A 22,551-nucleotide genomic window follows, 5' to 3' on the forward strand; every position below is an offset into this window, starting at 1 on the left:
TGTTCATTGTAACAGATCAGCAAGCTAAATGACATACCTACCAGGGAAAACCACGAGACCATTCAGGTATGACCTAAATCAAATCCCTTACAATTATACAGTGGAAGTGACAAATAGATTCAAGGGAATAGATCTGACAGAGTGCCTGAAGCACTATGGACGGAGGTTCATAGCATTGTATACGAAGCGGTGATCAAAACCATCCCCAAGAAAAAGGAATCCAAGAAGGCAAAATGTTTGTCTGAGGAGGCCTTACAAATAGCTGAGAAAAGAAGAGAAGTGAAAGGCAAAGGACAAAAGTGGGAAAGATATACCTATCTGAATGCAGAGTTCCAAAGAACAGCAAGAAAAGATTAAGACAGTCTTCTTCAGTGATCAATGCAAAGAAATAGAGGCAAACACAGAATGGGAAAGACTAGAGATCTCTTCAAGAAAATTAGAGCTACCAAGGGAACATTTCATGCAAAGATGGGCTCAATAAAGGACAGAAATGGTACGGACCTAACAGAAGCAGAAGATATTAAGAAGAGGTAGCAAGAATACACAGAAGAACTGTACAAAAAAGATCTTAATGACCCAGATAACCATGATGGTTTGATCACTCACCGACAGCCAAACATTCCTGGAGTGAAAAGTCAAATGGACCTTGGGAAGCGTCACAAAGTTAGTGGAGGTGATGGAATTCTAGCTGAGCTATTTAAAATCCTAAAAGATGATGCTGTGAAAGTGCTGCACTCAATGTGCCAGCAAATTTGGAAAAGTCAGCAGTGGCCACAGGCCTGGAAAAAGTTGGTTTTCATTACAATACAAAAGAAAGGCAATGCGAAAATATGTTCAAACAACCTCACAATTGCACTCATCTCATATGCTAGCAAAGTAATGCTCAAAATTCTGCAAGCCAGGCTTCAACAGTACATGAACCATGAACTTCCAGATGTACAAGCTGGATTTAGAAAAGGCAGAGGAACCAGAGATCAAATTGCCAACGTCCATTGGATGATCAAAAAAGCAAGAGAGTTCCAGAAAAACATCTGCTTTATTGACTACACCAAAGCCTTTATGTGGATCACAACAAACTGTGGAAAATTCTTCAAGAGAAGGGAATACCAGCCCACCTGACCTGCCTCTTGAGAAATCTGTACGCAGGTCAGGAAGCAACAGTTAGAACTGGGCATGGAACAACAGACTAATTCCAAATTGGATAAGGAGTACATCAAGGCTGTTTATTGTCACCCCACTTATTTAACTTATATTCAGAGTACATCACGCAAAATGCCAGGCTGGATGAAGCACAAGCTGGACTCAAGTTTGCCGGGAGAAATATCAATAACTGCAGATATACAGATGACACCACCCTTATGTCAGAATGTGAAGAGAAACTAAAGAGTCTCTTGATAAAAGTGAAAGAGGAGAGTGAAAAAGTTGGCTTAAAACTCAACATTCAAAAAATGAAGATCACAGCATCTGGTCCCATCACTTCATGGGAAATAGATGGCGTAACAAAAGAAACAGTGAGAGATTTGATTTGGGGGAGCTCCAAAATCAATGCAGATGGTGACTGCAGCCATAAATTTAAAAGATGCTTGCTCCTCGGAAGAAGAGCTATGACCAACCTAGATAGCATATTAAGAAGCAGAGACGTTACTTTGCTGACAAAGGTCTGTCTAGTCAAAGCTATGGTTTTTCCAGTAGTCATGTATGGATGTGAGAGCTGGCCTATCAAGAAAGCTGAGTGCCAAAGAACTGATGCTTTTGAACTGTGGTGTTGGAGAAGACTTGAGGGTCCCTTGGACTGCAAGGAGATCCAACCAGTCAATCCTAAAGGAAATCAGTCCTGAATATTCACTGGAAGGAATTGAAGCTGAAGCTCCAATACTTTGGCCACCTGATGTGAAGAAATGACTCATTGGAAAAGACCTGATGCTAGGAAAGATTGAAGGTGAGAGGAGAAGGGGATGACAGAGAATGAGACGGCTGGATGGCATCACCCACTCTATCAATGTGAGTTTGAGCAAGCTATGTGAGTTGGGACATGACTGAGCAACTGAACTGACTGACTGACAGGTACCGTGACTATTCTGAGGTCAACCGTCAAAGGTCAAAAGGTGGGTGGTGGCCCAGTGCCTCAAAACAGTTGCAATAACTCTCATAAGCTTATGAAACTACTCAGCCCATAAAACTAACCATGCCATATTTCGGGGCCTCTCACCTTCTGAGATAGCATAACCCTGTCGAGTATCTTTCTCTCTAAATAAAACCACTTCTTCCCTGTCACTTTGTTTCTCACTGAATTCTTTCTGCAATGAGGTATCAAGGAACTGGGCTTCATTAAATGCTGAAGCTAGGTGTATGATCTCAGTAGGAAGAGTGTGAGTTTTGGCTAGATTTGAGTCCCAGCCTCGTTGGTTCAAGTCCCAATTTCAGTTACACAGTTTCATAGTCACCAATTGATTTGCTTTGTTTTTACTTGTCATTTGTTATCTGCCTTATGACTGAATGTGCATTTGTGTTTATATATATTTTATTTGTAAAATATCATGTTAAGCCTCAAATAAATGCTACTGTTGGGGAGGAAGAAACTTTCCCTCACCCTTCTCAAGTTATTTTGGCTGGTCTAGTAATTAAATTCACACAAGACAAATCAACAAGAGGGGAAAAAAACAAATTTGTGTGCACAGAGATCCCAGGAATGGTACCTATGAAGCAGTTTTTTAGACTTTTTAGACAAACAATAAATTTGTGAGGAATTGATAAGAAAAACATAGGCTTTGGGTGCTTAACTAATGAAGAATCTACAGAGTTTACTCAAGTAGCAAAGTTTATTTATACACACTTCTTGGCCCCAATATCACTAACCCTGTTGAAAAGGGTATCCTTATATCTCCAGGTGCAGGGAGGATACCTTTCACGTGAGAAATTTATTTTCTACTTTCAAGGAGACAGAGAGGAAGGCCAGAGCATTCCTCTTGTATTGGCCTTTCCTTAAGTATCTCCCATTCAAAATAATCAATATACCATTTTGGCATATCTGGGGGCAGCCTGGCCTGAGTCCCAACACCTCCCTCTGTGAAAAAAGAAAACCAAAACGAAAGAAAAGAAATGGTTAGTATACCTCCACTCCCTTAGCCTGAGTTAGGTTGCACCCTAGATACACTTCTGTCATCAGATTTATTAAACTACATCGTAATAATCATTTTGTTGGGTTCTGCCTATTAGACATAATTTCTTGTGGGTAAACATTCTGTCTCCTTCATCACTGTGTTCTCAGCTTACAAGGCAGTGCATTGCCCAGAGTTTCCCAGCTCCTGTAACTTAGCACCTTTGTAGAGTGTAAACAGGTTACAGGCGTCCCAGGAGATCCTGAAGGCTGTAAACTTTTTATAGTGATACAAAAACCAAAACCATATTTCATAACCACTTAAATGTTCACTTCAATTAAAATTATATTTGAATATTATTTATATGGCTTTCCTATTTTCCGTTATCTTAGCAAAAGACTTTAGGTATAATGCCCACCACCAGAATGTCCTCTATTGGCAATACTAAGAAGCACCTCCCTCAGTAATGCCATGTAAATATCATCCTTGTTTGTGTGTGCCAGGATGTGAAGTTTTGGGAGCAGTGATCCACCTAGAAGGATTCTGAAAAGGGATTTGAATTAAATAAGATTGCATGAATGAACTGATGAATGTACTGGCTTTGCCTATTAGTAACTGCAAATCTCCAGCATGCCCAAACCTTGGTATTCCAGTCAAAAACAGAACAATGACTATCTTATAGAATTATGATTAATAATAACTGATCCAAGTTCAGCTATAAAACACTATGTAATGTAAATTTAGTTACTGACTTTGGCAGTAACAGTTACACTACTTTCCCTAACTGATCTCCCTTTCTTCAGCCTCACTCCTCTGCCATTAAGAATTCTGCACCAAAAAAAAAAAAGAATTCTGCACCCAATTCTAGTAGAGGGAGGAGGGTTTCCCCACACTGCCAAGCATCACTAGCTGGGTGTCCTACAATTAAACACAATTCTGATGCTATCCAGTGAGAGGTTAAGGACTCAGACTCACAAGACTTCCCCCTCTGCCCACTTCAGACAATCAGTTGCAAGTCCAGAGTGTCATCTGTGCTTCTGACCTACTGGCTATAGGTGAGAGGTTCCACTGACTCCTTCCTTGGGTTCAATGAACTTGCTAGAACAGCTTACAGAACTCAGAGAAACATTTTACTTACTAGATGATCAGTTTATTATGAAAGGATATAACTCAATAAGAGCCAGATAGAAGAAATACACAGAGCAAGGTATGGCGGAAAGGCTCAGAACTTCTACGCCCTCTCTGAGACTGCTACTCTCAAATCTCCACATGTTAACCAACGCAGAAGCTCTGAACCCTGTCCTTTGGGGGGTTTTGGAGGCTTCATTACACAGGTTTTATTGACTAAATCATTGATCACTGGTTGATTCAACCTCCAATCCATCTCCCCTCCCTAAGGGTCAAGAGAGGTGGGAGTGAGAGTTCCAACCCTCTAATCCCAGGGTTGGTTCTCTGGGCAACCAGCCCCCATCCCTAGGTGGGGCTCAAATTTCACCTCATTTGCATAACAGACTATATCTGTATCCTTCTCATCCCTTAGGAAACTCCAAGGGTCTTAGAGCTCTGTGCCAGAAATAGAAATGAAGACCAAATATATGTTTGTTTTTTTTTTAATTATCAGTCACAAAGTCAGAGCCATATATCCTGCTCTTATGAGCAAATCATTCTTCAAGTCTTTTTCCCCAAATCACTCCTTAAATTAAAAATTTCTAGACAGCTCCCCTTTGCCTACAGTTTTTTGCAGTTAAGCCTAACTGAGGCCACGGGGACCTTCAAGTTTTAACTTTGAGGCAGATCCCTCTCTTCGCTATGACCCTACAACAGGTCCAAGGGGGAAATCCAAGACCAATGAGCCAGGTACACCAGCCACTAAGGATGGGAGATCCCAGAGTCAAGCTATATTAAACATGTTTATCCAGAGAAGTCATAAGCAACAGCATGAAGGCAGGCTCAGTAGATGAGGCGGGCAACAAGAAGTCAAAGCTGCAGCAGCAGCAGCGGTCTTGGGTTTAGAGGTGCGGTAAGGACATAAGCAATACGTTTTCATCAGAATTAAGGCCGTTATGTTCCCCTAGCAAACAGCCTCCAAATTAAGTGGCTTATCACAACACAGCTTTATTACTTGTTAATGCAAAGTCTGCCCTCTGATATCCTCTTGCAACACCTCCCATCTTACTTGAGTTTCTCTTACCTTGGGCGTGGGGTATCTCTTCACGGCGGCTCCAGCAAACCACAGCTGCTGCTCCTTACCTTGGATGAGGGGTATCTCCTTCCGCCACCCTTCCTGACCTTCAACGTGGGATGGCTCCCCTAGGCCCTCCTGCGCCCTCACAGCCACCACTCCTTGGAGGTGGGGTTGCCCCTCCCGGCCGCCGCCCCTAGCCTTAGGCGTGGGGTTGCTGCTCCTGGTCTAGGCCCTGGCCTCGGCCATGGGGTTGCTCCTTCCTGCTGCCGCCCTTGGCCTCCGGCGCCCCTGGCCTCGGACGCGGGCTGGCTCCTCTCGGGCGCCTCCCCGGGCCTCAGACGTGGGGTGGCTCCTCTCGGCCTTCGCCCCTGACCTCGGACATGGGGTGGTTCCTCCTGGCCACCTCCCCTGGCCTCAGACGCGGGGTAGCTTCTCCTGGCGATCAACCCCGACCTCGGACACGCGGTAGCTCCTCTTGGCCGTTCCTGCGCCCTTGCAGCCTGGCACTCTAGGCCGCTGCCCCTGACCTCGGACATGAGGTAGCTCTCGGCCGCGCTTACTGCGCCGGCCCGCCGCCGCCGCCGCCGCCTGCGCTTAGTGGATCACAATAAGCTGTGGAAAATTCTCAAAGAGATGGGAATACCAGACCACCTGACTTGCCTCTTGAGAAATCTGTATGCAGGCCAGGAAGCAACAGTTAGAACTGGACATGGAACAGACTGGTTCCAAATAAACCAAAAGGAAAAAGAGTACATCAAGGCTGTATATTGTCACCCTGCTTATTTAACTTATATGCAGAGTACATCATGAGAAACGCTGGACTGGAAGAAACACAAGCTGGAATCAAGATTGCCGGGAGAAACATCAATAACCTTAGATATGCAGATGACACCACCCTTATGGCAGAGAGTGAAGAGGAACTAAAAAGCCTCTTGATGAAAGTGAAAGTGGAGAGTGAAAAAGTTGACTTAAAGCTCAACATTCGGAAAACGAAGATCACGGCATCCAGTCCCATCACTCCATGGGAAATAGATGGAGAAACAGTGGAAACAGTGTCAGACTTTATTTTGGGGGGCTCCAAAATCACTGCAGATGGTGATTGCAGCCATGAAATTAAAAGATGCTTACTCCTTGGAAGAAAAGTTATGACCAACCTAGATAGCATATTCCAAACCAGAGACATTACTTTGCCGACTAAGGTCCGCCTAGTCAAGGCTATGGTTTTTCCAGTGGTCATATATGGATGTGAGAGTTGGACGGTGAAGAAAGCTGAGAGCCAAAGAATTGATGCTTTTGAACTGTGGTGTTGGAGAAGATGCTTGAGAGTCCCTTGGACTGCAAGGAGATCCAACCAGTCCATTCTGAAGGAGATCAGCCCTGGGATTTCTTTGGAAGGAATGATGCTAAAGCTGAAACTCCAGTACTTTGGCCACCTCATGCGAAGAGTTGACTCATTGGAAAAGACTCTGCTGCTGGGAGGGATTGGGGGCAGGAGGAAAAGGGGATGACCGAGGATGAGATGGCTGGATGGCATCACTGACTCGATGGACGCAACTCTGAGTGAACTCCAGGAGTTGGTATGGACAGGGAGGCCTGGTGTGCTGCGATTCATGGGGTCGCAAAGAGTCGGACACAACTGAGCGACTGAACTGAACTGAACTGAATGCAAAGTCAGTTGCAGGTCTGGGAAACTGCAAAATAATTATCATCTGTGGAGCAAGTCACAGTAATTACACCATGAGGCCTTCTTAGTTGCAGAAGAAATAATACTTCTGGAGTATCTTGCAGGTTTTTCTTGCTTTAGCCTGGCAATGAAATATGTCATTTTTGCCAACAGCCCATTGTCCACAAGTCAGATGCCCCCATCTAATTTTAAAATGACTGATAAATGTGGGTGTGGTAGCTAGAATCCAAATATGTAACCCATATACATTCCTTACCCATCGATTACACACATATCATCCCTCCCATCAAACAATGTAGCCTATTTTTCCTCTCTCTAAATCTAACATTGTCACTTCTTTGACCAGTAGAATGTGGCAGAAAATATGTAGGAGTAGCCTAGCCCTTAAGAAGTGGCATCTACTGTTTTCCCTCTCTTGGACCTCAGTCTCCATGGATAGGGAAGTCCAGGCTATCCTGTTGGAGAGACAGCAGTCATGGAGAGTGAGACACAACGTGGAGAGAGAGGCATGGAGGAGAACTAAGGAGCCCCTGCCAAATTCCCAGCTGAATGCAGCCCCATAATGGCTGGCAATATCCATAGTTCAGTCAACACAAAAAAATCAGAGGAATAACCTGAAAATCCATCAACTGGCAAGTGGATAAATACAATATAGTAAATTCATAAAACAGAATATTTTTGGTGATAAAAAAGAACTAAGTATTGATACATGTTACAAAGTAAATGAACCATTTATATGAAATATTAAGAATAATCAAATCCATAGAAAAAAATAGTGGCTATGTAGGGCTGAGAGGGTTTGGGGAAATGGGGTGTGACTGCAACGGGTATGGGGTTTTTTGGGGGGTGATAAAAATGTCCTAAATTTGATTGTGATGATGATGACACAATTCTGTGAATATACTAAAAAAACCATTCAACTATACATTTATGTATAGTTAAACTATACATTTAATTACACATTTATGGTATGTGGATTATATTTCAATAAAGCTGTTTTTAAAAATCAAGATAATTTATATACCCTCATAACTCTTGATAAAAATTATCCAAAACTCACAAATAAGGTGAAAGGATGACTGCCTGTAGTTTCAAGGTCATACACAAGCATGGTCCAAGAGGTTTCCCCAAGGATTATCTCACCCTTTCCTTCTAGGCTGTCCAATGCTCTAACCACAGCCACAGGTGTCTGCTGACCACCTAAAATATAGCAAGCACAACCCAATGTTTAATTTTATTTAATTTTAATTAATTTAAATGTTAAAGCTAGAGTTATTGGAAAACTTTTAAATATATATATACATATATATATATATACTTTTTTATAACAGAGGTCTTTGTCTTTATTTGTATCATAGGTAGGGTTTGGGGAAGTTGTTTTTGGCTGAGCCACACACCTTGTGGAATCTTATTGTTATTTTTTTTTAATCTTTTAATTGGAGAAAAATTGCTTTATAATGTGTTGGTTTCTGCCATACAACAATGTGAATCAACTATAATTATACATATATTCTCTTTCTTGAGCTTCCCTGCTCTCCCCACCACCACCACCACACCCTTCTAGGTCATCACAGAGTGCCAGGCTGTGTTCCTTGTGTTGATATAGCAACTTCTCACCAGCTATACATGCCAAACAATGCTCCAACTACCGCAAAATTGCACTCATTTCACATGCTAGCAAAGTAATGCTCAAAATTCTCCAAGCAAGGCTTCAACAGAACATGAACCGAGAACCCCCAAACGTTCAAGCTGAGTTTAGAAAAGGCAGAGGAACCAGAAAAAGCAGAGAATTCCAGAAAAACATCTGCTTCTGCTTCATTGACTATGCTAAAGCCTTTGAATTCGAGGAACACAACAAACTGTGGGAAATTCTTCAAGAGATGGGAATACCAGACCACCTTACCTGCCTCCTGCAAAACCTATAAACAGGTCAAGAAGCAACAGTTAGAAGCAGACAAGGAACAATGGACTGGTTCCAAACTGGGAAAGGAGTATGTCAAGACTATATATTGTCACCCTGCTAATTTAACTTAAATGCAGAGTATGTCATGAGAAATGCCAGGCTGGATGAATGATAAGCTAGAATCAAGATTGCCAGAGAAATATCAATAACCTCAGATAAGCAAATGACATCACCCTTGTAGCAGAAAGTGAAGAGGAATCAAAGAGCCTCTTGATGAAGGTGAAAGAGGAGAGTGAAAAAACTGGCTTTAAAAAAGAAAAGAAAAGAAAAAACTGGCTTAAAACTCAACATTCAAAAAATTAAGATCATGGCATCAGGTCCCATCACTTCATGCAAATAGATGGGGAAACTGGAAACAGTGAGAAACTTTATTTGCGGGGCTCCAAAATCACTACAGATGGCGACTGCAGCCATGAAATTAAAAGATGCTTGTCCTTGGAAGAAAATCTATGACAAACCTAGACAGTGTATTAAAAAGCAGAGACATCACTTTGCCAACAAAGGTCCATGTAGTCAAAGCTATGGTTTTTTCAGAAGTCATGAATGGATTTGAGAGTTGGACCATAAGGAAGGCTGAACACTGAAGAATTGATGCTTTTGAACTGTGGTGTTGGAGAAGACTCTTGAGAGTATCGTGGACGGCAAGGAAATTAAACTAGTCAATCCTAAAGGAAATCAACTGTGAATATTCACTGGAAGATTAGGGCTGAAGCTGAAGCTCCATTATTTTGGCCACCTGATGGAAAGATGACTCCCAGGTAAAGAACGTGATGCTGGAAAAGATTGAGGGCAGGAGGAGAAGGGGACTGCAGAGGACAAGATGGTTGGATGGCACCACTGATTCAATGGACATGAGTTTGAGCAAGCTCTGGGAGATGATGAAGGACAGAGTAGCCTGGTGTGCTACAGTCCATGGGCTCACGAACAGTCAGACACGACTGATCAACTGAACATCAGCATCGTCATCTCACCAGCTGTCTGTTTCACACATAATAGTGTGTATACATCAATGCTACTTTCCCTGTTCTTTCCACTCTCTCCTTTCCCCACTGTGTCCGTAAGTCCATTCTCGACATCTGTGTTTCCATTTGTTATTTTTTATTTACTTTTTATTATTTGGCCTTGCAGTGCAGCATGTGGAAACTTAGTTCCCTGACTAGAGACTGAATCCACACCAGCTGCTTTGGAAGCAAGGAGTCTAAACCACTGGACCGCTAGGCAAGTCCTAACTTTGCAGGATCTTAGTTCCTCAAACAGTGAAAATGTCAAGTCCTAACCACGGGGTCACCAGAGAATTTCCAGTATATTTTTAACTAGACTTGGAACAACTCTTTTGACTGTAAATTTTATGAAACCTAAATGCAACATCAACAACTGTAATGAATATGTAGCATACAAATTGAGCGGAGCTTTATTAGATACACAGTAGATTTTGAAGGCTAAGCAAGAGAATAATTTTTTACATTGACTACATATTGAAATGATAATATTTTGGCTACACACATATTAAAATTAATTTCACCTTCTCTTTTTACTTTTTTACAGAGTTAATAGAAAAATTTAAATTACATATGCAGCTTGCATTATGCTTCTATTGGACAGTGCTGCTGTAAGGTACATACCTTTAATTTACTATTTAAAATTAATTCGGGCTTAAACTGAAGCTACACATTAATTTGTCAATTTTTGTCTAATAAAAGCATAAATGATTGAAGACTACCCCAAAGTTTTGTTGTCTAGTTTGTTTCTTGGTTGACTTATTCCAGAAGGCTCCTCCTGACTACTATATAAATCTCTATTCCACAAATTCTCTTTGAATCAGCTTTACTATCCACTAGATTCCTCATTAATGAGTTAAATAAACATCTGACACATGTTCACTTTACAGTCATATGAATCATATTTTGAAATTTTTTTTTAATTACACTTTGGCAGAGCCCACTGGCAAGGTTCTACATGACAGATCACTTCTTTAATAGAAAAAACTATAATCTACTATGTCATTCAAATAAAATTTCTTAAAGGAAAAGCACTTTACAACCTTGCTACTTAAGAAAATTATTTTGATTCATCTAAATCGTCTACCAACATTGCTTATAGGTATTTTTCCACATAGATGTAATTATGATGGATGTTATTTTGTATTTTCAGTATGTGTATGTGCAAAAATCATAAACATTTTTGTGTTTATACATGGGCTTTGTAATTATCATTTTTAATAGCTGCATACTATTTCATTGGCCTTTGTGTTTTAACTCAATAATTTGTTTATTATTGAGAATTTGGCTTCTTCCCAGGTTTTTACTCATAAATCATGCTTACAATGGATATCTTTCACATATATGTATATATATTTATACAGGCTTTTGCTTCTGTTTAATTGCTTCCTTAAGGCAGATTCCCATGAAAGGGATTACTGAACTTCAGGGTGTGAACAATTTTATAACCACTGAAGTATGCTGCTGTAATGCATCCAGAAAAGTCTGTAACCATTTCCACCACCATCAACAGTCCATTAACTTTTTAGTTTTCCAAAAGTTCCCAGTCTTGGTGAAAGAATGTATTTTGAGGTTTCTTTGTTTATTTTGTTTTTACTATGAATTGATAGATGCAAAACAAGTCCTCAATTTAAATGCTTCTCATAGTTTCCTGTTTTCTTTCTTTTTTGATCAAAAGAAAAACCGGCATTCTGGGGACACCTAACCTGAGAATGATTCTTAAAGTGGACCTACCACATAGCCCTCGGCTGTGTGAAGCCAACTGAATGTATAACCAATTGAATGTGTAACCACACTCTGCTCAACCCATGACAGGCCAGTGAATACAAGAGATAAGGTGTTGAGGCAAGGAATACAACTTTATTCAGAAAGCTGGCTGACTGCAAGAAGATAGCAGACTAATGTCTCCAAGTAACCATCTTCTGGATGCCAGGTTCTTTTACAGGGCCAGAGGGAGAGAAGCAATGAGGAACTAATGTCAAAAGGCAGCATAGGGACTTCCCTGGTGGTCTAGTGGCTAAAACTCTGTGCTCCCAATGCCAGGGGCCTAGGTTTGGTCCCTGGTCAGGGAACTGGATCCCACATGCTGCAACTAAGAGTTTGTATGTATGCCACAACTAAGACCTGGTACAGCCAAATAAATAAATATTGAAAAATTGAAAGGCAGAATAGAGAGGGAGAGGCAATGAAGAAGTAAAGTAGAAAGGGTCTTCAGTCTTGCAAAACATCTCTGGGAAGGGCCAGCCTTTGGAAGGGGTGTGTTAATCTCTTCTTTTTTGCATCCATTCACAGGTGGGCACCATCAGATTATCCCTCTATGAGCTGAACAAGCTAAAGGCAAAGTAGAAAAAGAAAGATCTACTCATTTGAATGTAGAGTTCCAAAGAATAGCAAGGAGAGATAAGAAAGCCATCTTAATGATCAATGCAAAGAAATAGAGTAAAACAATAGAATGGGAGAGATTAGAGATCTATGTAAGAAAATTAGATACCAAGGGAACATTTCATGCAAAGATGGGCACAATAAAGGACAGAAATGGTATGGACCTAACAGAAGCAGAAGATATTAAGAAGAGGTGGCAAGAATACACAGAAGAACTGTACAAAAAAATCTTAATGACCCAGGTAACATGATGGTTTTATCACTCACCTAGAGCCATATATCCTGGAGTGAGAAGTTAAGTGGACTTTGGGAAGCATCACTCCAAACAAAGCTAATGGATGTGATGGAATTCTAGCAGAGCTATTTCAAATCCTAAAAGGTGATGCTGTGAAAGTGCTGCACTCAATATGCCAGCAAATTTGGAAAACTCAGCAGTAGCTACAGGACTGGAAAGGGTCAGTTTCACTCCAGTACAAAAGAAAGACAATGCCAAAGTATGTTCAAACTACCGCACAACTGCATTCATTTCACACTCTAGCAAAGTAATGCTCAAAATTCTGCAAGCCAGGCTTCAACAGTACATGAACCTCAAACTTCCAGATGTTCAAGCTGGATTTAGAAAAGCCAGAGAAACCAGAGATCAAATTGCCAACATCCATTGGATGATCAAGCAAGAGAGTTCCAGAAATACATCCACTCTGCTTTATTGACTACACCAAAGCCTTTGACTGTGTGGATCACAACAAACTGTGGGAAATTCTTCAAGAGATGGGAATACCAGACCACCTGATCTGCCTCCTGAGAAATCTGTATGCAGGTTAAGAAGCAACAGTTAGAACTGGACATGGATCAATGGACTGGTTCCAAAACGGGAAAGGAGTCCATCAAAGCTGCATATTGTCACCCTGCTTATTTAGCTTATATGCAGAGTACATTGTGTGAAATGCCAAGCTGGATGAAGTACAAGCTGGAATCAAGATTGCCGGAAGAACTCTTGACCCTGCCGCCAGCAAGCAGGAGGAGGAGCCGACATGCCAGAGACAGCTGAGGGGAACTAAGGAGGTCACCCTACATGGTTGCCCCCTCCGTCTCCTGAGATGTCAGGAAGTTAGGAGGCCACCTATGTCCCCAGCATGGGCCTCCTGGAACCAGGGGTCCCCAGCCCTGGAGCTCAGAGGTAAGGAGGTGCTGACAGGTGCTCAGCGAGATGCTCCCCCACCCCTCAGGCTCTCTTCCCATCCTCCTGTTTTTCCTCCTCCCCAGTGTCCCAGTGGAGCCCCACCCCCACCCTCGCCCCGACCCCATTTCCAGCACCTGAGTGAGACTTCTTGTCCCACCCCCCACCCCGCATAGCCCTATCCAGGGGTACCCTCATGGGGCCCCCTCTGCTTTTTCTGCTAGAGTCCGAGGCCTCTGGGGAGCCCAGCTGACTGCAATCTGTGAGGGGTGAGCAAGACAGCACCAACCAGTTGCTGTGGAGGGCTGGCCTGTGTGATGCCATCTGCAGCTGGTGACAGACCCCCGGACTGCTGGAGGAGGTGCCTGCAGCTGGCGGCAGTCCCCTGTGCCAGTACTTCTTTGAAACCCGCTGTGAGGCTGCCAGCACTGAGGAAGATGGCCCTGGCGGGGATGGAGGAGGCTGCTGGAATGTGGGCCAGAGGCACTGGGTGTCTGAGTATAAAGCCAAGCAGTCCTACCTGTGGGCATTGACCACTGATGCCCAGGGCTGGCTGGCGATGGACTTGAATTGATACCACCTATGTCTACATGCTCCTAAGCTGGACTGGCCAGGCCTGAGACCCATGCCCTGGAACTGGGCAGATAGAGGAAGAGGAGCTGGACGCTGAAAAACCTCAGGAGGGACCTGGCTGTTCTGGGCCTCAGTCTAGGAACTTGTCAAATGGTCACAAAAATTGTTGAGAGTTCACTCTGGGCAAGACAGATGGTGAAACCAAATGGGGTTTTGAAGGATGAATAGGAGTTACCCTGAATGAACTTGAGGGTAAAAATGATGATGATGATAGCCAAAAAAAAAAAAAGAAGAAGATTGCTGGAAAAATTGTCAGTAACCTCAGATATGCAGATAACACCACCCTTATGGCAGAAAGAGCCTTTTGATGAAAGAGAAGAGTGAAAAAGCTGGCTTAAAATTCAACATTCAAAAAACAAACACCATGGCATCCTGTCCCATCACTTCAGGGGACACAATGGGGAAACAATGGAAACAGTGGCAGACTTTATTTTCTGGGGCTCCAAAATCACTGCAGATGTGACTGCAGCCATGAGATTAAAAGACACTTGCTCCTTGGAAAAAAATCTATGATCAACATAGACAGCATATGAAAAAGCAGAGATATCATTTTGCCAACAAAGATCTGTCTAGTCAAAGCTATGTTTTTCTGGTAGTCACGTATGGAGGTGAGAGTTGGCCTATCAAGAAAGCTGAGCATGGAAGAATTGATGCTTTTGAACTGTGGTAGTGGAGAAGAATTGAGAGTCCCTTGGACTGCAAGGAGATCCAACCAGTCTGTCCTAAAGGAGATCAGTCCTGGGTATTCGTTGGAAGGACTGATGCTGAGCTGAAGCTCCAGTACTTTGGCCACCTGATGCAAAGAGCTGACTCATTGGAAAAGACCTTGATGCTGGGAAAGATTGAAGGCAGGAGGAGAAAGGGACGACAGAGGATGAGATGGTTAGATGGCATCACCAACTTGATGCACATGAGTTTGAGCAAGCTCAGGGAATTGGTGATGGACAGGGAAGCTTGGTGTGCTGCAGTCCATGGGGTCACAAAGAGTCAGACACAACCGAGCGACTGAACTGAACTGAACTAGTGACTTCATTTAATCATAATTGTTACTGAACTCAGGTTCAATGGTTCACCACTTGAAAGCCAATATTTGAGAGACAAGTGCTGGTTAGAAAGGAAAGTTTACTTTATTCAAGGAGGTCAGCAACGTAGGGAGAAGGTGGACTCCTACCCAAGAATCAACTCATAGATTCTGTTCAAACAGGAAAGTTTTTAAAGGAAGAGAGGGGAAGCCTATCTCAGTTAATCATTTGGAAAGGGGGGTCAGAGTCTTTGTTATTTTCCACTGTGTGCAGACTTTCTCCTGATTGGTTGGTAGGAACGTAGCAAGGCAGTGTTCCAAGAATCTTTTACTCAGTCTGACATTATCATCCTCCACCTGGGTGGGGACTTTAGTTCCTGCAGAAGAACTCAAAGATATTGTTGCATATGTCACCTGAGTAGAAACCAGGTCCCTGTTTTATCACTGCACTATAGTTTCTTGACCATTCTGAGGCAGGAGATAGATAGGTAAACTCCTGGGTAAGGTGATAGGAGATTCATTCTCTGTGGGCTGAAACTCCAAGATGAGAATAGCAGGGCGTTTCAGAGAAGAGGCTAGGCCTTGCCCAGACCACGTATGTCCCATTCTAGAAGCCAGGAGATCTCCCTGACCATGCATGTCCTTGGAGGTCAAAAGGGAAGTGATGCCAACTGACGCCAGGCTACCCATAGGCCTCTGGCAGTAGAATCCGTCTTGGCTAAGAGATGCATGCACACATATGGGAGGATCCTGAGACATACCAAATATGGACTCTGAGCCAGGCAAATCAAAATGATAGGCTTAAGAAAAACCAGAGTGATGCTCCACAAAAGTGATTTAAACGACCACAAGGGCAAGACTCGGGGACTTTCTCTCTGAGCTCACCTTTGTGTCTATCCACACATATGAACTCTTTTTCCACCTAGTAAATACTTTACTTGCTTCACTACTTTCTGCCTTTATGGGAATTCTTTTCTGCAAAGCCAAAGAGCCAGGGCTTTGTCACTGACCACGGGTCTAGTGGGTAGGATTTGGTGTTTTCACTGCAGTAACCCACCTCACTCTCTGGCCAGGAAACCAAAGGCCCACCCACTTCAAGCTGCTTCAGGTTGAGGCTACCAAAGATCAGTTCCTCTTTTCATTCCCCATTGCCTCACTATTTTGATTAACAACTATTGAATTTACCCTTTGATAATCAGGGAAGGTCTAGGAGGCTGAAGCTTCTTTCCTACATACAAGAAATTGAGGACATGGAAAAGATTTGTACCAGGGGAGATTCCGATAGGGTCCTGTTCAGTTTTATAATCACTTCTTTAAAGGCCTCATGCACAAATATAAACATAAACCATGTTTATGTTTGATTGACAACTTAGATGTCAAGTTCTAAACTGGGTTAGAACTTTGGTTTATGAATTGGATGGGCAGGTAGGGGCAGGCAGACACAGTTCTGCCTTTAATGGTAGTGTTAGCAATATTTGTTACAATTTGCAGAAATAAAAGTTTCAAAACTGGTAACGTTAAAGCTCCTAGAAGGATGGTGCTTAAAAAAAAAATCACAATTCAAATAAGCAATATAAGAGCAGAAAAAAGTTCCCAGCCTCCTATTGCAGGAGAGTGGAGCACAGGAGGATGGTCACATCCCAGTTCTTGCGATAGCCACCAAGTGCGTGTTCTTGGTTTCATGAAACAAAGAATTTAAGAGCAAGAAATAGTAAAGTGAAAAAGGTTTACTTAGGGAGGAAACACACTTCGTTGACAGAGTGTGGGCCATCTCAGAAGGCAAAAGAAGCAAAAAAGGCACCAGGGTATGCTGCTGCTGCTGCTGCTAAGTCACTTCAGTCATGTCCGACTCTGCGTGACCCCATAGACAGCAGCCCACCAGGCTCCCTCGTCCCTGGGATTCTCAAGGCAAGAACACTGGAGTGGGTTGCCATTTCCTTCTCCAGTGCATGAAAGTGAAGAGTGAAAGTGAAGTCGCTCAGTCACATCTGACTCTTAGCGACCCCATGGACTGCGGCCCACCAGGCTCCCCCATCCATGGGATTCCCCAGGCAAGAGTATTGGAGTGGGGTATGCTAACCTAATCCTAATCTGAGTTCAAGTCCTAATATGAGTTGTATGGTTTCAATAGTCCTGAATATGGGATTGCCAGTTTTTATAAGGGTGGGTAATTTCACAGGCTAATGAGTGGGAAGAGTATTCCATCTCTTTTGGGAAGGGGTGGGGATTTTCAGGAACTGAGCCACGGCCCACTTTTTGACCTTCACGGCACCCCTGGATGTGTCATTGAGCACGTTGATGTGCTACAATAAGCGTATAGTGAGGCTCAAGATCTAGTAGATGACTCATCTGCCATCTTAGGCCTAGTTGGTTCTAATCAGTTTAAGTCGTGTGTGTTCTCAGGCTGTCATTCTTTTAAAGTTTGTGCCCTGCCCCCTTCCTGTCTCAGTTCTATGTTCTTTGACTGATCTAATAATTAAACTATATAAAACAGATTAATAGAGGAAAAACAAACAAAATTACATACCTCCAGGAGCACGTGAAGATATGAAGAATCAAAGGCAGCCAGGTAACTGAAGCTTATATAATATACTCAGCTAAAAAAAAGGGGGTGGAGAGCTAGAGATACAAAAGTGTGAACGAGGAAGGACAAAAAAAGCATTGTTCACCACCCAGTTCTACGTTGTCATAACCCTCTATAGTTGCCCACCAACCGGGTGAAGAACAGAGTGAGACTCTCTGTGCTTTGGCCTAACAGCTCTTTATGAAACTGAGCAAGACCCTGTGGGGCTCCTGGTCTTGGAAGCCTTTGCGTGTCTCCTAGTCTTTGTAAGGAACAGACTCCAGCCTCCATGAGCTTCCCTGAGTTCCAAAGGACAGACTCAAACAGTTGCTAATCTGGGAAGGAGAGGATGTAGAGACACGAGGAACAGCCAAGAATCAACAGTGTAGCCTTGGGGCAGGGGCAGGTTCTGCCTCAAGGGATACACATAACAATATCTTTATGCTCTTTATAGAAATAAAAACACCAACAGATGAAAGATGTATGTATGCTTGACTGCATGTATTCCCTAGACCAAAAAAAAAAAAAAATGTATGTATACTGGTTCCTCCTCTACCACTTCTAAGTTCTGAGCTTCATTAATTCCTGAGATGAGGTGTATGATCTCAACAAAAGATTGTGTGTTCAAGTCCCAATATGAGTTGTATGATTTTCCTGTGGTCATGTATGGATGTGAGAGTTGGACTGTGAAGAAAGCAGAGTGCCGAAGAATTGATGCTTTCAAACTGTGGGAGAAGACTCTTGAGAGTCCCTTGGACTGCAAGGAGATCCAACCAGTCCATTCTGAAGATCAGCCCTGGGATTTCTTTGGAAGGAATGATGCTAAAGCTGAAACTCCAGTACATTGACCACCTCGTGAGAAGAGTTGACTCATTGGAAAAGACTTTGATGCTGGGAGGGATTGGGGGCAGGAGGAGAAGGGGATTACAGAGGATGAGATGGCTGGATGGCATCACTGACTTGATGGACGCGAGTCTGAGTGAACTCCGGAAGTTGGTGATGGACAGGGAGGCCTGGCGTGCTGCGATTCATGGGGTCGCAAAGAGTCGGACACGACTGAGCAACTGAACTGAACTGAACTGCCTGTCTCCTCCTTTACCAATACTCAGCCTACCAATCCTCTATCCAAATTACCTTTCTGAAACAGGAGGGAAGGGGTCAGGGTAGAGTCTTTAAAAAAATGACGTAGCCCAAGGACAAGACATAAACTGATTAGAACAAAATAGGTCAAGGTGGAAGATGCGTCAACCTCCACTAGACCTTGAGCCTCAGAGTAAGTTCATTGTAACACACCAGCAAACTAAGTGATACACCCACCAGTACCATGACAGTTTCAAGGCCAACCATCAAAAATCAGTGAACAGAGGGCGTGGACAGCCCCTGGCGGCCAAGGGCGGAGACTGCGGCCGAGCAAGTGGCGCAGGACCATTGGTGGCCGCGGGGCCAGGGCGAGCATGTAGCGGCAGCGGGCGGCGCAGCGCTCCCGGGATGGGCCAGGCCGCGGGGGGCCGCTCGCGGAGACATTGAGGAAGAGGGCAAGAAGGGCAAGAAGCGCAAGAGGGGCAGGAAGGAGCCACGCCTTTCTGCCCCTTCCGGTCAGTGACTCTGCTGCAAACCTAGGCTCTCCACATGGCCTTCCCGGCGGTTGAGTGACCAGGGGCTACAGAGGAGCTGGCCCCAGTTATGGGTCAGAAAGTTTTCTAGGAGCCAGCTGTGTCCTTCAGTTGAAGATTACTCATCACAAGGGGCCCCATTTCAAACGGACAGGACTCATCGAGCTGCCAGAGAACCAACAGACCAGAGTGGATTTCATATAAAGTGCGCACCCTGGAATTGTGTCGCCGTTTAAACAAGTATTCCTAAAAGGTGAAAAGAGTAGAGATAAGAAAGCCCGTGAGAAGGTGACAGAGAGGCGCCCTCTGCACACTGTGGTGCTGTCCCTGCCCGAGCACGTCGAGCCCGACAGACTGCTGAGTGACTATATCGAGAAGGAGGTGAAGTATTTAGGTCAGTTAACGTCCATACCAGGATAACTGAATCCTTCCAGTAGGACCGAAATCCCGCATTTCACAGACAATGCAGAGAGCCCACCAGCTCCCCGGACACCTGACCCAGGAGCATGACGGTGTGATCAGTCTGTCTGCCTACAACGTCAAGCTGGCTGGGAGGGACGGGGAGGACACCATCCTCAGGGTCCCCATCCGTGACATTGCCGCCGTGTCCTACGTGCGAGATGACGCCTCACACCTGGTGGTCCTGAAGACAGCCCAGGACCCCAGCATCTCCCCCAGCCAGAGTTTGTGTGCAGAAAGTTCCCGAGGGCTCACCACAGGCTCCCTGTCGGAGAGTGGAGTGGGGCCTGTGGAGGCATGCTGCCTGGTGATCCTGGCCGCGGAGAGCAAGGTCGCTGTGGAAGAGCTGTGCTGCCTGCTTGGCCAGGTCTTCCAGATCGTGTACACGGAGTCCACCACTGACTTCCTAGACAGAGCCATATTTGATGGGGCCTCGACACCCACCCACCACCTATCCCTTCACAGTGATGACTCTTCCACAAAGGTGGACATGAAGGAGCCATATGAGACGGAAGCCAGCACTTTCTCCTTCCCCGAGTGTGCACATGCAGGCGGCGTCTCGCCCTTGTCCTTCTGCATGCAGACGGCATCCCACGCCAAGATGGTCAGCGAGAGTGAGCTGAGCGCCACGGCTGCAGAGCTTCTGCAGGACTACATGCTCATGCTGCGCACCAAGCTGTCATCGCAGGACATCCAGCAGTTTGCTGCGCTGCTGCACAAGTACTGTGACGGCTCCTTGGTGCACGAGTTCTGCATCAACCTGCGGCAGCTCTATGGGGACAGCCGCCAAGTTCCTGCTGCTCAGTCTGCGGCCCTTCATCCCTGAGAAAGACAGCCAGCATTTTGAGAACTTCTTGGAGACCATTGGGGTGAAGGATGGCCATGGGATCATCATGGACAGCTTTGGCAGGTACCGCCGGGCCACGAGCTCCACCTCCGCCTCCACCTCCAAAGGGAACAGGGCCATGGGCAGCTCTGACGACCAGTCCGCGCCCTCGAAGGGGAATGAGTGGGACCGCATGATTTCGGACATCAGCATGGATCAGGACTCGGCCTGATGGCGCCAGGGCCCCTGCCAGTTGCCCTCCTGGGCCCCGGACATAGGTGTCTCTACTGTGAAGGAGGCACCCCAGTGCCAGGGCAGAAAGTCAAGCTGCACCCACCTGCATGCCCACCTGCCTCAGGAGGGTGTCCTGTCAGCCAGACCCTGGACAGCTGTCATTTTGCCCACGACGTTTCTATTGAAACTCTCAGAGACCTTAAAAGAAGTTTACTGCAATGTGGAAAAAAAAAAAAAATCAGTGAACAGTGGCCTAATTCCTGGGAATCTCCACCCCTTCTCTAAAATAGTTGAAATAATCCTCCCACTCATTAGTCTATGAAATTACCCTACCCATAAAAACTAACCTCTCCATATTTGGGGCCCTCTTACCTTCTGAGAGCTCACAGTATGTCAGTGAAGTGTGTTTCTAACAAATTTGTTCTGGCTTTTTGAGCCATACCCCATCCTGTCTATGAAATATCTGTCTAAATAAATCCATTCTTTACCTATCATTTTGTTTCCCAGTAGACTTTTTTCTGCAACAAGACAAAAAGGACCTGAGTTCACTGAATCCTGAGCCCAGGTGTGTGATCTCAATTAAAAGACAGTGGATTGAAGTCTTAATATGAGTTGTACAGTTGCAAAAGTCCTAAGTAAGCCCCTGATTATGTAACCAAGCTGGATCATATGGGACCTTCTCAGTTCCCCCACAATTCTGTTTTTTCTCCCCTCTGAAGTATCTAGATAATGGTATCTAATGCATATTTCCTAAGTTTTTCAGCTGATAAAACTGCCACCAAATGGATGAAATTAACTATTAATACTTGATGATCATGAGCAGGAGCTTGCTTCTAGTGCCCAAGGATTGATCACCATCAACCAATCAGAGAATTGTGCAGGAGCTGATCACATACCCTAGGACACCTCTTCCTCCCCTTGCCTTTAAAAATGCTTTTCTGAAACCCTTCAGGGAGTTTGGAGTTTTTTAACACAAGCCCCTTGTTCTTGCTCAGCCCTCTGTCAACTACAAAGTGGCAGTTGACTGGGTGCTCATCTGCCTCTACAAAGATTAAATCAATATACTGCTACACCTGTTGATTTTCAACACCCTCTGAAAGGAGATCAGGGTAGAGAGCAGAAATTGTTGCAGGTAAGAGCCTTGACTCCATGATGGATCTCTTTCTTTGACTTTAACCTTTATTTTTTTGTTTTGTCTTGTTTTTGTTATTATAATCATACATAATGGCCTTCCTAAAAGGACCCCACCCTTCTGCTGGACTGTTAAATTAAAGTGCCTTTGCTCAGCACACAGAAATATAACCTGACTCTGCCCACCTGTTAATGGCTGCAAGAAACAAGGTATTAACATATCCCTTCCCCAATACTGGTCATTCCCAGAGATGATTTGCAACACTGATGGCCCTTTTTATTTTACTTCCTCATCTCATCTCTCTCTCATTCTATAAAAGAAAATGGCATCCAGACCGTGATAAGATAGTTATTTCTAGACATTAGTCTGCCATCTTCCCAGTCAGCTGGCTTTCTGAAGAAAGTCGTATTTCTTGCCTCAACATCTCATCTCTCAGCTAATTGGCCTGCCATGTGGCGAGCAGAGTGAGCTTGGATTCGGTAACAAAATGAGGCATTCTGTGCCTGGGGGGAGAAACAAATAAGACAGGGCTTCAGATAGTTAGATATTTTCAGGAGCCTTTTCTTTTTTTTTTTTTGGTTGT

General features: G+C 44.2%; 1 protein-coding gene and 2 pseudogenes across 1 annotated transcript in view; 2 read left to right on the top strand and 1 right to left on the bottom strand.

Annotated features, from left to right (window-relative positions):
• The window catches only part of ITLN2 (intelectin 2), a 55,940-nt gene extending 34,891 nt beyond the window's left edge, over nt 1-21,049 (bottom strand). Inside the window, exon 1 of the mRNA XM_069546283.1 lies at nt 20,940-21,049. Within this exon, the coding sequence (XP_069402384.1) occupies nt 20,940-20,945 (6 nt within the window). The 5' untranslated portion in view covers nt 20,946-21,049. The remainder of the gene's footprint in view (nt 1-20,939) is intronic.
• LOC138430141 (neurotrophin-4-like) lies at nt 13,518-14,107 on the top strand (annotated as a pseudogene).
• LOC138429094 (cerebral cavernous malformations 2 protein pseudogene) lies at nt 19,699-20,834 on the top strand (annotated as a pseudogene).
• Nucleotides 21,050-22,551: the final 1,502 nt, after the last annotated feature.

This window comes from Ovis canadensis, chromosome 1 (genome assembly GCF_042477335.2).
Source record: "Ovis canadensis isolate MfBH-ARS-UI-01 breed Bighorn chromosome 1, ARS-UI_OviCan_v2, whole genome shotgun sequence".
In the NCBI taxonomy this organism is placed as follows: domain Eukaryota; kingdom Metazoa; phylum Chordata; class Mammalia; order Artiodactyla; family Bovidae; genus Ovis; species Ovis canadensis.